The sequence below is a fragment of the Astatotilapia calliptera genome, chromosome 5, assembly GCF_900246225.1.
Source record: "Astatotilapia calliptera chromosome 5, fAstCal1.2, whole genome shotgun sequence".
In the NCBI taxonomy this organism is placed as follows: Eukaryota; Metazoa; Chordata; class Actinopteri; order Cichliformes; family Cichlidae; genus Astatotilapia; species Astatotilapia calliptera.
The window spans coordinates 23,144,937-23,161,533 of NC_039306.1; the positions used below are offsets into that span (position 1 = coordinate 23,144,937).

Below are 16,597 nucleotides of genomic sequence, written 5' to 3' on the forward strand. Positions count from 1 at the left end.
TTGTGTGTAAATTCTTTACAAATCCTACCATGTGGATTCATGGATTTTTCTTTCACATTCTGTCTCTCACAGTTGAAGTGTACCTCTGGTGCAAATTACTGACCTCTGTCATCATTTTAAGTGGGGGAACTTGCACAATCGGTGGCTGACTAAATACTTTTTTGCCCCACTGTACATAAGAAGTCTGAAGTCTGAGTTAGTTGGCACCTCTCTAAGATCACAAGCTGCTGACCGTAAAGTCGGCTGTCAGGAGCTGACTCTAAGGGCAAGCTCTCGCCGCTCCTCATAACTGGATGGGCAGTAAGGAAGGTAGTCTGCTTCCAGGACTCTGCTGTCTTAATGTGGATCTATTTTTAAATTGATATCAGCCACATTCAACAGATGGCTGAACATCTCAAATGCCAAACACACACGTTCAGAATAGACCTGGAGAAACAGAGACATGACAAAGCTATTACAGAGCTCTCAGCGTAATGCTGGTCCTGAACAGTAATGATGCAGCTCTTATCAGCTGGACAATTTTTTTTAAATTTTGTATTATTGTGATTCAGACTGAAAAAAAAACTATGCCTTTGGGGTTGTATCAGGAAGGGCATCAAAAATGAACTAAATCAAATATGCAGAGCTACCGGCTGTGGTGACCTCTTGTGAATAAGGAAGCAGCTGAAAGTAGCTTTATTGTTGTTCAGACTGACATTTGTGTTAGGTGAGTTACAACAACGGCTTGCACAAGAATGAACAATATCCAGGAGGAGATGGTGTAATGACCTTGTTGACCCCCTGGACTTAATCTAGTACCAACATCAAGTCAAAATGATAGTTTGCTATTACATAACTGTCGACGAGTAATAATTAAAATTTTCGTGTTGTGCAAACTTGTACAGTAAATGTTTTTTTTTTGATAACACAAACTTTAGGAGTATTTCAAAGTAAAAGCCGTCCAGAGCGTTTCCATGTCTTTTATTTTGAAGGCAACCTGGTTGGACGCGTCAGGTTGTAGTGGAAGGTTCACGGGCGATTTGCGCAGGTGAGTGCAGTGACGTCATTGCGCAGAGAGAGAGAGAGAGAGAGAGAGAGAGAGAGAGAGAGAGAGAGAGAGAGAAATGCGGATCTTGCCTACTTCTCCTGACATCAACATTTGTGTGTGAACTTCCTGTCTGGAATGGCCGATCGCTTTATGTGCAAGTAAGGTTCAATTTCAAATGTAATTCATAAACTATCGTTACGTGATTTGCGATTATCGGGGGTTAAAGCGGAATTAGATTTAGACTTGCATGTATTTAGTTTCTATAATCAAGTTACACAATTATAATTCATCCAGTGCAGAAGTTGTTTATAAACATACCTGAAAAACCGACTTCTCAGGGACCTATTGGAAAATGTAAAAAAGAAAACCCTTTTGTTTTATTTTCTCAGTTTTGCTCCAGGCCGGTTATGTTCTCAGTGCTCAAGAAGGAATTGATCAGACAGGTTTTTCTTTTTCAGAGCCAGCCAAACAATCAGCTGATAGCAAAGCTGTTCTCGTGCTTCTTTATGCACAAAATGCAGCTTGTCTCTTTCCTCTTTCCTCAGTCTTTATTTAAAACTACTTTACAGCCACTCATGTAACACTGAAATGTTGAAGTTCCTTATATACCCAGGAGGTTTCACTTCCTCCTTTTTTTTTTTAACAGTTACTTCCTTATGTTTAGCAGTTCTCAGGCAATCTATATGTTGTTAGACTTGCTGAGCATAATATACATTAGACTCTTATCATACCTGTGGTGCTGCGTCATCTGCAGAGATGGGCAGTAACGCGTTACTTGTAACGCGTTACTGTAATCTGATTACTTTTTTCAAGTAACGAGTAAAGTAAGGGATTACTATTGCAAAATCGGTAATTAGATTACCGTTACTTTCCCGTAGGAACGCTGCGTTACTGCGTTACTAAAACCGTGATTTTTTTTGCGAGAATGTCTCATGACAGTGACGTAAGCAAGTGCAACGTTGGTGACAGCAGCTGTGTGCAGATCAACAATGGATAATATATCAGTGCGGGAGAGAGTATGAGCGTGCAGCGTTTAAAGTGTGGAAGTACTGACCTTACTTTGAGTTTGATTCCATAAAAAGTGACAAAAACATTAGCGTCCATCGTGCGTGGGAAGAAAACTTCTTTTTACAGCGAAAAAAACCCCTAAACTTCCGAGCAAGCACCGAGTAGCTACGACGTGATGGGAAACTCACAGAGACACTCGCGCGGATTCCTCAACTGACCGCAGCACACCTGCACCAGGGTAACCCTCCGCCTACCCTGCTCCTGCTTTACAGGTGAAAATAGAGCAAAAGGACCGCTGAGTCTTTGACTTTATTTATTTTCTGCTGTGTTTTACTTGCATCTGTTTGAAAGAGTGAGTGAAAACACAAAAAATATTTTATTTTATGTGCTGGAATGTGTAGAAAATAGGTTTAAATGTTAAACTAATTTATTCAAGTCAGAGAATGTTGCATATAATTAAATGTTTTGCTTGATGCATAAAGTTAAAAGATTAAAACTGATAAAACAAGTTTTAAAAAGAGACTTTTCCATTTGATTACATTTTGTATGATGGATTATGTAGAAAAAGTAGAATTGGGCTGAAAGATCTATCACTTTATCACCTCTTCAGGTTGTAAATCGTGTTTTTAAAAAGTAACTAAGTAACTAAGTAACTAAGTAATTAATTACTTTTGAAAATAAGTAATCAGTAAAGTAACGGGATTACTTTTTTGGGGGAGTAATCAGTAATTAGTTACTGATTACTTTTTTCAAGTAACTTGACCAACACTGGTCATCTGTGCTTAGTAAATGGGCTTTGAGGATTGATGTAAATGGTGAGACAGTGTCTGATTCTTTGAACATGAAACAGGGGGCCTGTATCACATGGAAAACTGCCGAGGAAAATCTGGATGTAGCTTTACATAACAACTCCTGAATTGCTAGAAGAGAGACTGCAGAGGGGTAAGCAAACCAATATAATAAGTTGTAAATGCAGTATAACTCTATTAGGAATTATATCACATTGTACACTTCCAGATATCAAGGTTCAGAAAAGATCAGAATTAAGAAGTTACCTTTACTGTTGTGTCTCTTTCTTTCCTGTATTTTGCATGCTGGGTTTAAAAAAGTGAAACAAGTCAAGACATTACTTCAGTGTTCAGCAAATTAACATAAAAATATATAGCATAGAGTTTCCTCCCAGACCTTTTTTTAACCCCTCAGCCATAAAAGGCTGATAGGGTATTGGTGGCATGGACACCCAAGTTTTTGAATATGATAACTTGAGAACAAGGCGACATTTGAACTTGATACCGTAGATGCATCTACAAAAAATTTTGGACGAGTTCAAATCTCAGTGACCTCAACCTCAAGGTCAGAGGTCAAGTTTTCGGAAAATCTCGTGAATGTGAAAACTCAAGAAGGAAGTCACCTAGGATTTTGAAATCGTCTACTAAAAATCTCGGACGAGTTCAAATGTCAGTGACCTCGACCTCAGCTCTCATCTTTTTGTTAGCAGATGACACCTGACCTGTAACCGGACTAATCTCGTCTGTCGCATGCTCGTTTCTTCTTTTTGTTGGAGTGTCATTTTTATCAAACGTTATAACTTCTTTAGAGGTTGACAGGTCAGAGCAAAATTATCTAGTGAATTAGAGCTGCTGCATTTTTTTTCCACATAAGTTTTCAATCCTTCATATGTATGATTCATGTCATTCCCATTAGCTTCAGCTTTATTTTGTCTTGAGTGCTAATTAGCAATCATCCTATCATAACATTGTAAATCACGGTGATCAGCCTACCCCAACTTTATTATCATAGCAGGTTTTCCTGCTTTGCATCAGCCTTAGATTAGAGTACTTTTACTCAAAGCACTGTGATGTGAAACTCACATGTTTATTTCTGTAGTTTGCATCTCTTCTCAACAGCCTATTTAAGATTTGTATACATGTCCATTACAGCTCAGACTTAACCCTTCTGTGCAATTCACTACATGCACTTCCTGGAGCTGGTGAGATGGAGGAAGCTTACAATGAGCTCTACCAGCAGTTTCTTCGCCTGAGGTCACTTTGTCTGAAACAGGCAGCTCTGCTGCAGCAACTCACAACAGCCCTGCAGAAACAGCAAGGTCTGCATATGAAAAAACACTAATGCTCTAAAACAGCTTCTCAGTCGTAATGCTTCAAACCTTAAACAACTATTTTTGTGCAGGTGCATCTATTCCTAATGGAGAATTAAGTAATGTGATGTCCGTTCCTGTTCAGTTTACCCATGAAATCCCTACATATCTCCTTGAGAAACCTCAAACATTAACATCCGTGACACAAATCCCTGCAGCACAGTGTGGCGCTGATTACCATTCAAGAAATACAAAGAGCTTCCCCGATCTCCTTGCTGATGATATGACCAAGCTCTGCGTTGATGTGCCCTCTCAAAGAAAGGAAAGTGTTAAGGCGGAGAACAAATTCCCATTGTTGCTACCACTGGACTCCTTGGCGTGCCATGGAGCCTCTTACAATGAATCCAGAAATTCAAAGCAAAATCATCCTGCTGGAGACAGAACTCTACGCACAATCAGGGTAAAAGACGAGCCACGACTGTAGATATTTACACTGTGACTCTGATTTACTGCGCTCTTCACATACATCTTCTCTGTGGTTCTGTTAGATGCCTGTGATGGACTGCTGCACCCTGATTAATGACTTCCAAGGTGGATCTGGTGGGGCGATGTTGTCGGACGTGGCTCTGCAGTCTCATATTTGTGAGTTTTGCCAGGCAGTTTTCCCTGGACACACAACTACAAGAGGAGAGTTCCTACGACATCTGAACACTCACGTCACCTAGATTAAATGAAGTTTCCTCTTGACAATGACTGACAGTATGTGTTAATATGATAGTCTTTGATGGTGCATGCATAAACCAATCAGTCTGATCCCAGGATTGAAACCTGCAGTTTAGCTTTTTGTCTCTGAATGAACTGTGCAGATGCTGATACAGCTTTTCGGTCTCTTTCGTCTAAAATGAAAGGCAGAAATAGACTTTAGAGCTTAAATGATCACAAAGTTCTGGGAATGGGCATATTAAATACATAACTTCATCTGATTTAAATGAGCAAATTTGCCCTGGTTAAACTGCAGTACGCATGATGTTGGTGGTCCACAGAGTGACTTTTTTAAAAAGCAGCTGTGATGGAAGCTGTCTGAAGATGCCCAAGAACTGACCCTGAGGGGGAGATCAGTCAAATTTATATCGGGTTTGCGTTTTGATTTTTATCAGCCTCTTCCTGGAACCTACTATAATAAAACCACCATGACGTCACTCACTCACCCATTCAGTCTGTGGACTGTTGAAGCCTCATTGAGCATTTTGGCTGTCACCATCTGGGATCCCCCAGGTGGGTCTTACTGAAAAACTGAGGACAGTGCACACCAATGATACCGACTTACACAAACCCCGCTTCACTGTCTGTTTTACTCTAAATGAGACCATAAATCATGAAACGAACATAATGTGAGGCAAGTGTTTACCGAAGTCTTAAATCAAGCAACGTGGCAACATTTTCTCAAAAACTTCTATATAATCCCTATTTATCTGTTCAGAGCATTCAGTAGAAGCAGTCTGTAAAGTCCATAGACTTTATCACTCGCTATTAATCATGGGTACATTACACCTAAGCTCTCTGTGTTTCTGACAAGACACCAGTAGCGTCTTTTCTTTAGGCTATGTAGCGTCAAAGTCAATTTAAGGCAGCTGGTCTTCTTGTATTCTGTGATGTTTTAATGCAGCTAGAAAACACAAACTTTTGCCAAATAAAAGAATCCACTGGATTTTATTCTAAATAAATCTAAGTGTTCAGGGGAATAGGACCCAGAAAAAAGATAGAATAGCCCATTTTCAATTAAGGTTTCTCCCAGTCCTAAAAGCTAACCTTTACCAATAAATAAAATAATAAATATATAAAATATATAAAATAATAAAATCATGGGTTCACAAATTCATGTTTATCTACTTTTGTTGGTTATTTAATTTTTGCATTGCTGATGAAGGCACGTATGGAAAATAAAACCCTGTGTTGTTCATGATCTCAAGTAACGGCTAGAAAAAAAGCAAGTAACTCTCCACATGGTGTCATCCTCTTCTAATCTAAAGCAAACCTGTTTAGATGGGTGACTAACCAGCTGATGGTTTATTGTCTGCTGGTTATGTGATGCTAATTTTACATACATCCGTTCTGGATGGAAATGTATTATTTTTTCTTAATTCTTATTCCTAAAAATATGCCACTATTTTAAACAATCTTTTTAAGCCTGGATGTGTAAATGATATCCATTAATAAAAAAGGTACTGATGATTGATATGAAGTTTTCTTGGTTATTCTTTGGAACCACATGTTTATTTGGAACTTTGTGATGTTGCCAAATAAACATGATATGCAGAAATGGCTCATCAGAACTATTCTACTAATCATCACGTCGCAAAAAATGTGAATGCTGATAATGTGAAGTCTTTTAACTTTTAACAGACAATCTGCAATTATTTTATGCCTTTAATCGGATCAGCTGTCTGTTGCTAAGCCGAGTAACAGAGGAAAAAAGACAGATCTAAGAATAGCCTAAAGATTTAACTCCCTAATTAATGGTGCTGACAGCTGATTGATGATGCAGCTCCCTTCATCTGTTGCCACATTGACTGTCTCTCATAATCACACACTAACTTGGATGTAATTGCTATCTTTTAAAAAGCTAAATGCATTTTTTTTTAACATAAAAAATCACTATTTACTACTTTAGAAGTGGTCCAAATGGTAGAGGGATTGTAATTCAATAACAAGACTGTAGCTGTGCTTTGAATGTCAGCACTCTAGCATGCTCAGTGTAATCCAAGCCATGTTCATCCTCTGAGTGTGTTACCATGATAATATTTGCTATTTAGCAGTAAACCACAGAGCAGCTGTGGCTGATGGGAATGTCATGAACATAAGTGCTGGATAAACAGATCATTTGATCAGATGGAGGCAATTCATCCTATGAGGAACATGGATGTCTTGAGGTCAATTTCATTACTGTGTAGACATGGATTCACTGGCCACTTCATTAGGTACATCTGATAAACAGCTGGTTAATAGAAATATATAATCATCCAATCATACAGCAGCATTTATGAATGTAGACATGGTCTAAACTTTAAATGAGGAATGGTTTTTAGTCCCAGATAGGTTGGCCTGTGCTGATCTGCTGGGATTTCCCTCCATAACCATGACCTAGGGTCAACAGAAAATCGTTTGCAAAAGAGAAAATATCCATTGAGGAGCATTTCTCTGGTTGAAATGCCTTGTGGATGTCAGAGAAGAATAGAAAAACTGCTTTGAGCTGTCAGGAAGACAACAGTAACTCAAACAACCACTTACTGCAAACCAAAGTATGCAGAAGAGCATCTCTGAATGTGCAACACATCAAACCTTCATAGAGTAAAGCAGCAGCACACAGGAGCAGGTGCTCTTCCTGCTAGCTAAGAACAGGAAACTGAAGCTACAATTCATACAAAGTCACCAAAAGAAGATGGGAAAAATGTGGCCAGGTCTCCAATTCCGCTGCAGCATTCAGATTAATTTAATAAGTCTACCTGAGTACTGTTGCTAACCATTTCCACACCTTTATGACCACAGTGCACCCATTGTCTGATTTCTGCTTCATAAAGAGAAACATGCCATGTCACAAGGCTCGGATCATCTCAAAATAGTTTCTTGAGAATGGCAATGAGTTCCCTGTACTCAAATGACCTCCACTGTGACCAGATGTCAATCTGGTAGAGCACCTTTGGGATGTGGTGGAGCAGGAGCTTCTATTCATGGGTGGGGGGTTTGCAGTAACTGTGCGATGCTCTCATGTCTATTAGCAAGGTGCACCTAATAAACTGACAGGTGAGTATATTTCAGTCTGGATAACCAACTGAATGAGTCCCTGCACAGTAAAGCTCAGTTCAACATATTAAAACTGCAAATTCTTTTGATTTTTGTTACAGCAATGAACCTCAAAATAATTGAAAATAGCGAAGCTGATCCCTCCAGGTGGTCTGATTCTTGTGTCTGTGTGGTCTCTGGTGAAAAACAGCCGCGTGGAGGAGCAGTGTTGACATCACTGGCACAGGTGAGTCATGCCGGCATCGAGGCTTGATGCGGAGCGTCAGTGCAGCTAACAAGATGACAGCAGAGGTGTTGCTGGCTTTGTGACGCAGCTCCCGCAGCCTCTTGCTCAAACAAGAGCTGCCAAGAAACAACTGAGTCTTTGTGGAAAACGATGCAACACACTGTAGCCTTAATCAGTAAAATAACATTTATTGAGATCTAACAAAATAAATAATCTGTTTGCAACAATGAACTGAGGAGGTTACTAATGCTGAAGAGACGAGCAGGTGTAATGATGCACAGCGGCCTCCCTCTACTCTGAGATTAGAATACAAAATCATAAGACTGTTACACATTTTAACACCCTGTGTGGGGCCCAGAGGTTGATTTCGCTTGTACGAGATGCTCAAGCTCCAGTAGATTTCTCTCCGTAAATTCCTGCCTGTGTTTTAATTCTCCTAATGTGAGATTAGGTATGTGCCTCAGATCACAGAAGAACTGACATACGGTTCACCTCGTTAATCTATGACTACAAAAAATATCATCCCAAAGACAAACTGCCATAGTGTGTTTCCAGTACACCTACAAAAAAAATCCAATCCATAAAAAAAATTATAAATCTTACAACTTAGTTTTGAATGTAGGTTTTTCAAAGGCTATACAATGGTGCCTTTAGTGCACGAGATTAAACTGCAGATGACAGAGAGGAGTAGCTGAGCTCAAAGCCGAATTCTTCCCCCCGCTGAAGGAACCTCGAGCGAGACGCTGTAACCAACCCTGAAAGCTGATTTCACAGTCTACACTGCTCCTGTTTCATGCCACGCAGCTTAGAAACAGTGCTCTGTGTACACTTTCACATAACGAAAGAGGACGAAATGTTGCACCATCATCACTTCAACCATGTGTGCAAGAGAAAGTTGTGAGCGAGGTGTGTTTTTATTTTTTGTTTGTTTTTTAAATCTGATGGGATGTAAGCTGATGCAGCAAAAGACAAAAGACATCTCGTCCTCATAGCTGGGTTTGCCTGCATGCAATCTGGATGAAAACATGTTCCCCCAAAGTCTCTCTTAAAAATATTCTGTCTTTAACACCAGAACATCCGTCTGTTTCCTGAGAGTGAGGAGCTTCAGGGGGGGTTAATCCTACTGCTTTTATGCTCTAACTTCCTGCAAGTGTTATTAAGTACCTCTGCTAAACACAACTACAACGAGTCGCTCAGTGCGGAGGAACTGGAGGATTAGTTTCCAAAGTTGCAGTGCCCCCTGCTGTGGTGAGCCCGTTTTGTCTCAAGCAGGTGGCACATCCAACACACAGCAATGATCACAACAAAGTAATTCAGTTCTTTTTTTGAGCATTTTTTTTCTTATATCAGCTCAAATCTGTGGGACATTTTGTCCATGTGTTAAAAAATAAAACAACAAAAGGAGTCTCTTCCCTGTGTATTCACTGAATATAAAATCAAAAACATTTTCAACTTCATTCACAACCTCAGGATTCAGAAGTCACTGCAGATTTATAATATCAGTTGCTGGTAATTTCTCACATTTCCTGTACTGGCTTGAAGTCAGTAAGCGTCTTCCTCTCCATCAGATGTCAGTGAAGTAAACGTGGCCTGTTTACAAGTCTCTGATTGGAGCTCAGTGGCAGGGCAACGTTTGAGTTCCCTGATAAGCTCCTGAAGGTTTCATTTCCCTCGGTGGTTGGAGTCATCTTTGGTGACACAAGGGCTACTGCTCCTGCACGTTGCTATCGAGCTCTGCCTCTCCACTTTAATGTCATGGTCTGTGGAGAGATGCAAATTTGAAGAGAGGAAAGTACACCAGTCAGCCCCAACATTAAATAACCTCTGACAGGTGAAGTGAATACCAGTGATCACGTCAATACAATCTGGTGATCTGCTGGAAAACTTTTGTGTCTAAGCATTCATGTAGATGCTACTTTGACAAGCACCGACTGACTAAACAGTGATGCAGACCAAGTGTGACACCCCGAACCCAACACGCTGTAAAAAGGGATCAGGAATTACTATAGAAAAAACTCAGAGGTGCTGGTCTGATAGCCATACTCCACAGATTCCAATCTAACTGAGCATTCATGGGAAAAACACATGATTCATGGGGGAAACCCACTGGATCCAAACAAACCTGCTGCTTAAGTCACAGCTCTTGACTCCACATGATACTCCTACAGGTTCACACCGTGACGGATCAGGGATGTTTTCCCAGTTTTAATGCCCTTGCTGATCAGCAAGTACATAAAAAGCACAGAGCGTTAAAAACAACTCCAATCCAAAACAGTTGGTTTTTGGAGGATTAGATTTATTCAGATTGCCTGAATTTTCCTGATTGACGTAAAGGTTGAGGCTCGGTTAGAATCAACAGCACATCACTTTAACAAAAGACAGGCAGACGTCACACGGATGAGTATGAGTTAGGACTGCACAGCAATCAAGATTCAACTAGTGATTAAGGGCGTTTAAAAAGCCGTTTGGGGAATTCACCAAGAAGTTCTCCCACATGGAGTGAAGTCATCACGGTTTGTATGACCGAGCAGCTCAATAACAAAATGTCTCCAGAGTTGCACAGACAGAGATAGACTGAGCTGAATTATTATTTTTTGGCTGGTAATAAAGCAGCGATGAAGTCAGCAAATCAAGTGAGCAAGACAGAAAAGACATGAAGAAATAAAAACAGAAGAGGCCGATGATCACCGTGTTTTTGTAGCGAGCCGACGACGTAAACACACTCGTAAATCTATTTCATTTACTTGCTCCTCGGAGTGTGTGTGCATGTCTGCATAAGACATAAACAGCATTATTTTTAATATGAGAGAGAAAAAAAAATCACACCATCAGTAAAACATTGTATCATCGTGAGGATTTAAAAATAAATTATATACATGTAATGGAGTATGTGAACCCATATCCTGACTAGATAAGACGACAGCAAAAGATAAGAAAGCAGAAAGGAGCCAGTGACGTTGAGGGGAAGTGAGAGAAAGTTCTGATTAATGAGCGAAACACAAGAAGGAAACTTGGACGAGTGAGCGAGCGACAGGAAGAGAGAGAGAAAAACGACAAAGTGAGTGAGATCTGTGCCAGAGATGAAACATATGTCATTTTTTTTTTGTTTCCGCAGTCCTTTTGGTAGAGGGAGAAGATGTATAAAAAAGACTGTGCCATTTCCCTGCCCACAGGTTTTTATTTTTGTACACTGTCGCTTGGTGAGTCAATGCAACGCCCCTCCAATTACCTCCCACTCTTTCGCCCCCACGCCCCATCCATCCCGCCCTTCAGCCCACGCACCTAACACACTCTGACGTCAGCAGCTGCTGAGAGTCCGGGGGGGGGGTCCGATTCTGCCGCCCACAGAGTACTTCCTATCCCCCCCCCCTCCCCCCCCCCCCTCCCCGCCCCCTCATGTCTTTACTGGCTTCCTTCTCCTCGCCTCATCTCTTCAGCTGGCTATCACAGCCCAGAATGACTAACTTGCCCAGATCACTTTTTTTCCCTCCTTCTTTTCTTTTTCTGCGAGAAACTGTGATGCATCAGAAAAAACGCTTCACTAACAGGGTATTAAAGAAGTGCTATAACAGTGTAGCAGCCCCCCCAACCAGCTTCCCCCCTCCGACTCTTTTCCTCTCTATATATCGCTCTCCACCTCCTTCTGTTTCCCCTTCTAACTTCTATCCTCTCTAATTTACAGTCTGCTGAAGTTCAGATGCGCATGGTGGGAGGCACCTCGGAGAGATTGTGACTCACTAGAGTTCAAACTGTAGAGCTTTAAAATATTCATTGTTAGGAGAGGTTACGGAGTCTCTGTCTGTCATTTTCAATTCAACCCCACCACCACCATCATCTTCTGTTTTTTATTTTATTGTCTGTGTACTCACAAGATCAAGCAGGAGTTTGGCATTTTATTTATTTTTTAATTTAATGTTTTGGTTTATACTTAGAGGAACATGTAGATGCCTCTCTCACCTCTCTGTGATGAATATAAATGAGCAAACAGGACAAAAACAAATTAATTGGTGAATGTGCTAACTGGCACCCATACCTTCCTGCTCGCCACATGAGAGTGGATTAATTTAAAAAAAAAAAAAAGGAAGAAAGTAAATAAATGTGTCACTCAAAATGTCAATCTCCTCTTTAACTGGTACAAAACTGGGCAAATATCACAAAATTTCCTTTATTCTCTGTGCAGTTTCAAATACATAATACTTGTAGGTCATTACTTGAATTGTCACCTGTGGCGTGAGCTCCGTCTGAACCTAGGCTGATCTTTCCCGCCCGGTCATGTGACACCATGCGAGCCAGTCTCAGCCCTTCGTCCATGAGCGTTTGCTGTATGAGGTGGCGACTCCAGCTGGCGGGGTTGGAGGTTTCAGTGTGAGGACGGGGAGATGGAGACTGGTTGCACTGGGAGCCCATGTCTACCAGAACAGACAGATCTGGGTTTTATTGCTGCCTTTAAAGAGTTTTTATAAAAACAAAAACACTTTGACAGATCAGTGCAAAAACCCCGCAAAACAAACAGGTTTTATTACTTTACAATTTATTTTGCTAACATCAGTCTGATTCTTCTGTTTTTTACCATGTGATACACTGTCCAGGCTTTCTGCAGATAAGCTGTCGTCATCTGCCCTCTGAGTCAAACTCTCGGATCCCTCCACTCCGAGGAGTGATGACACACTCTCGGGCACGACTCCCTAAGATACATCACACAAGCAACACTGTCAGTTCGGTGCTGATGAACCACTTCAGATGACTGCCAGTGCACCCGACACTCACCTCGAGCCTCGCTCTCTTCTGGGGCAAAAGGCTGCTCTCGTCCGGGTTCGTCCTGCAGTGGGGGGGACACAGTGGCGGCAAATGAGTGTGAAAAGCACATGGTTTCACCCCTCACAGAGGTGAGGGTTCTACCCACAGAGAAAGCTAATAAATGATCACTGCAAAATCAAGACAAAGGATTTTTTTCACTGTGAATAAGTAAAAAAAAATTATTTTTATGTGTAAGTAAAAGGTGTCTATTGTTAGATGAGCAGACTGTGAACTTGGTATCTATTTTTCAATCATCAACAATCGAGTATAATAAATTATGATGCTGAAAAACTGAAATATAATTACAAAACTACTCCTGTTTAGTTATGGTTTGTGTACACTGACTCATTCTGTTTGCCCCGCACGAGAAACGTATGTAAATGTTCTGTGCAGGTTAACAAACACAAGTAGTATTTGTGTACTCTTGCAACGGCTCAAAAGTTGGCTCATTTAACTAACAGTACAGAGGTCGGAGTTTGATTCCCACTGAGACGTGAACTAGGTTCACTCTGAAAATGAATCCACTGGTTGGTTGATGACTCACATAAATCACCTGTTGAACATGCTAAACACAAACTATAAAATCATTTCATTCAAGTTTTTTCACATGATGCTCCTGTCTCCTGTCTGAAATAACCATTGTATTCACTGCTGCGAATGATCTGGTCTTTATGGATCTTTCAAGCTACACTCCTGATTCTGTAACAGTTCTTTTTCTTTCTTGGTACACAAGCTCCATTAAAACACAGCAGGCGTGAGGTGTTTTGCTCTTCTCTGCAGGCATCTTCTTACCTTGCATGCTTTAGTGTGGAGGTGTAGGCACATTTTCTCGCCACCTGCCGAGCCAGAGAAAAGAGCTCCACCCGTCTCAGCAAAAGGGCATTGTCACGCATGCAGAACTGGGCTGCAGCTTCATTGATGATCAGCTGAGAAGGAAAAACACTGAGTGAAGAAGGGATGGACACTGATTGACATCTGATTAAAGCTGCACTCTGGTATGAAGTGCAGCTTTAATCAGGTATAAAATGTGTTGCGATGCATTAAAATCTTCTTCGATTTGATGCTTTTACCTCATGATGTGTGAGTTGCTTGCCTTCCCTCCTCTTGGAGTCAAAGCGCCCATAAATAAGACTGTATTTCCGGATCTCCTCTTCCTTGTTCACGTCCTGGGACCCCATTCTGAAGATGTGTCCCACAGTCTTTGCCATCTTCTTATTCATCCTCAGCAAAGTCTTCACCTCTGCAGGATCTGACCTAGGCAGGGTCGTGAGGAGCCTCTCCACAGTCTCCACCACGGCCCTCGCTGTCTCTCCATCCAGCTGTCCTCCGGGCCAGGCAGACGGAGCTGCCGGGGTGAAAGATGCAGAGGGGCTCGGAGATGTGGAAGGACCGGGAGGACATGTTGACAGTAGAGGTGGGCTGGATGGCTCCTCTTCTGTTCCAGGTGCAGAACCCAAAGTGCAGTTCCCATCATGCTCTGGGCTGAGCCAGTGTGGATCCATAGGAGAAAGTTTTTCCCTGTAGTGTGTGTCTGGGGGCTGTGGAGAGGCCTGGGAACAGGGGCTTCTTGGACTCCCGCTGTGCATTGGTGTAAGACACATCCGATCCTCTCTCTCACAGGGGGATCCTGGCTGCCCATTACTCACAGACTTTCTGGGCCCGCCAGCTGATCCACTTGTGCCAGTGCCATCAACTTTAAAGAGCGGGATGCCCCCAAGAGGAACATTAGCAACAGGCTGGCTGAAAAGGGCAGGGTTCGCCGCCCAGTCTCGGAGGGCCTTTTGCAGCCTACGCACATGCAGTGGCTTGGTGGCCATGCCAACTAGTGCCATGATCTCCAGGAACTCCTCCTCCGCTGCCTCGCAGAGCTGCTGGACATCGTCACCACCCTGCTGGATAAAGGTTTCATAGTAGGCCAGCAGGTTGGCCCTCTGGAGGACCCGATACAGCTGCAACTCACCAAGTGTGCGTGGCAGAGACATGGCACACAGCACTGGAAAGTTTAGGCAGGAGAAAGGAAAGACATGAACCTGCAGATGGAGAAATCCTGTACAAGTTAATTATTTAGATAAAGACTTTGGCATCTGGACCACACCTAGTATATACAGAATACAAAATACAAATATAGTCAAATAATAAAAACTGATAAACAGTTAAAAGCAAGTTTAAGCATCCCTTGGGGCAGAATAAGCTCCTATCTACTCATTATATGTTTCATGACTTAATCTTTGAATACACATAAATCGCTTTTTTCTTACCTTCTTTAGGTCAGGTTTACAGATGTGTAAAGAGGAAACCGGCGTGATTTAGCAAGGGTGTCGCTCCAGCCACCGATGTCACGGGTCGGATCTGCCAGAGCAATACTGACAAAAGAAATAAAACTAAAATCTCCTGATCGCAGACAGAACCGCATTCAGACTGCACTAAAGTGAAAACACTCGTTTTTTGGCTCCATTTCAAATAAAGCCATCGACTGGAGGTAATTGTTTACTATCCAGATGTTAAGAGGCGAGCACCCGAAGACGACGCAGTTATTATCCCATTCGTTTCTTACCGTCTTACCTATTGCCGACAGCTTCCTCGGCGCAGATTGGCGTAGTAAATCCCCTTTGCGTATCTTACCTCGTCTGAAATCACTGGCAGAAATCCTCCTCCGGCGCACCGTATTGGTTGCTGGCTGCCTTTTTGCTGTCTGTGTGGGCTGGAGAATGACGGGGGCGGACTGCAGCACGCCATCTGACCGAAAAAGAGCCTTCCTCTCCCGGTAGAGAGGCGGCTTTCAAATTGGAGATGTGGGTGGTGGTGGTGGGGGCTTGAAATTAACCCTCTGCGTCTTCAAGATTAGTCCTTTATGCAGAAGCTTTAGGGGGTTCCCACCGTTTTACTATGTCAGAGACTCCCAAAACAAGCAGCCAGCTATACACTATGCAAACCTCTATAGATAATAAACTGACGTGACAGATGTGGATTTTTACTGAAGACCAGTTCTGTTATTTCCCCCCATTTTATGTAGGAGGTGGTAGAGTGGGTGAAGCTCCAGCAGTTTTTAAATGCTAGAATTGCATTTTGTTTTGTTTTGTTTGAAAGAGTAAAGGACCAAGTCACCAAACCGTGGCTTTAAATTCACTAACAGTATCTCCAAAGAAGTTCAAAGTCCAACACCAGCATCTCCAATCCTTTTTTTGCCACATTTTATGTGATTGTTCTATTGTACAGTGATGGCCTGTAAGATATGTATTGCGTGCCTATCCATTTCCAGTTTTAAGTGGCCTTTAGGTACATCTACACCACGCACTTTAGAAATAAGGGATTTATTCATATGTTACAAATAACAACCCAATTACCCTTTTAGTGTGAGCAAAAGATGGAGTCTGAAAAAATAAGCCAGACCGAAGCATCGTGGTCATTAAGCGTGGGCTTCTAACAAATCTTAGTATTAAGGAAAATGTGTTATCCATTTCCCCCCGAATTTGATTAGCAGGCTACTATGAACTAAAAACTCACGTAAAAACACCTCGGCGTGGGGTTGCTGGGTTTCTTAGCCCGAATTTCTAAAGTTAGCCGCTTACGGTCAGCTTTTCCCGAAACATTAGATGGCAGCAGAGTCCCGCTGTTGTGTTTTAACCGCGCGCAAACCGCG

At 41.9% G+C, this 16,597-nt stretch overlaps 2 protein-coding genes across 4 annotated transcripts; one reads left to right on the top strand and one right to left on the bottom strand.

Moving 5' to 3' along the window:
* The first annotated feature begins 1,111 nt into the window (after positions 1-1,111).
* On the top strand, positions 1,112-6,369 carry LOC113022652 (uncharacterized). 2 transcript variants are annotated; one of them, XM_026168270.1, is made up of 5 exons: positions 1,112-1,185; positions 2,886-2,977; positions 3,976-4,142; positions 4,226-4,593; positions 4,682-6,369. In XM_026168270.1, the coding sequence occupies exons 3-5, from the start codon at positions 4,031-4,033 to the stop codon at positions 4,856-4,858; spliced, it is 657 nt and encodes a 218-aa protein (XP_026024055.1). In that variant the 5' UTR covers positions 1,112-1,185; positions 2,886-2,977; positions 3,976-4,030; the 3' UTR covers positions 4,859-6,369. The 2 variants fall into 2 exon arrangements, with proteins under 2 accessions (XP_026024055.1, XP_026024056.1); XM_026168271.1 differs by lacking the exon at positions 1,112-1,185 and having other exon boundaries at positions 2,804-2,977.
* Positions 6,370-8,332: 1,963 nt separating this feature from the next.
* On the bottom strand, positions 8,333-16,537 carry nab2 (NGFI-A binding protein 2 (EGR1 binding protein 2)). Of its 2 annotated transcripts, none has more exons than XM_026168246.1 (7): positions 15,216-16,537; positions 14,028-14,950; positions 13,750-13,883; positions 12,928-12,979; positions 12,731-12,845; positions 12,372-12,569; positions 8,333-9,920 (listed from the first exon to the last, which is right to left on the bottom strand). In XM_026168246.1, exons 2-7 carry the CDS (start codon positions 14,937-14,939, stop codon positions 9,823-9,825), a joined length of 1,509 nt encoding a protein of 502 aa, XP_026024031.1. In that variant the 5' UTR covers positions 14,940-14,950; positions 15,216-16,537; the 3' UTR covers positions 8,333-9,822. The 2 variants fall into 2 exon arrangements, with proteins under 2 accessions (XP_026024031.1, XP_026024030.1); XM_026168245.1 differs by having other exon boundaries at positions 14,028-14,987.
* Between the last annotated feature and the right edge of the window lie 60 nt (positions 16,538-16,597).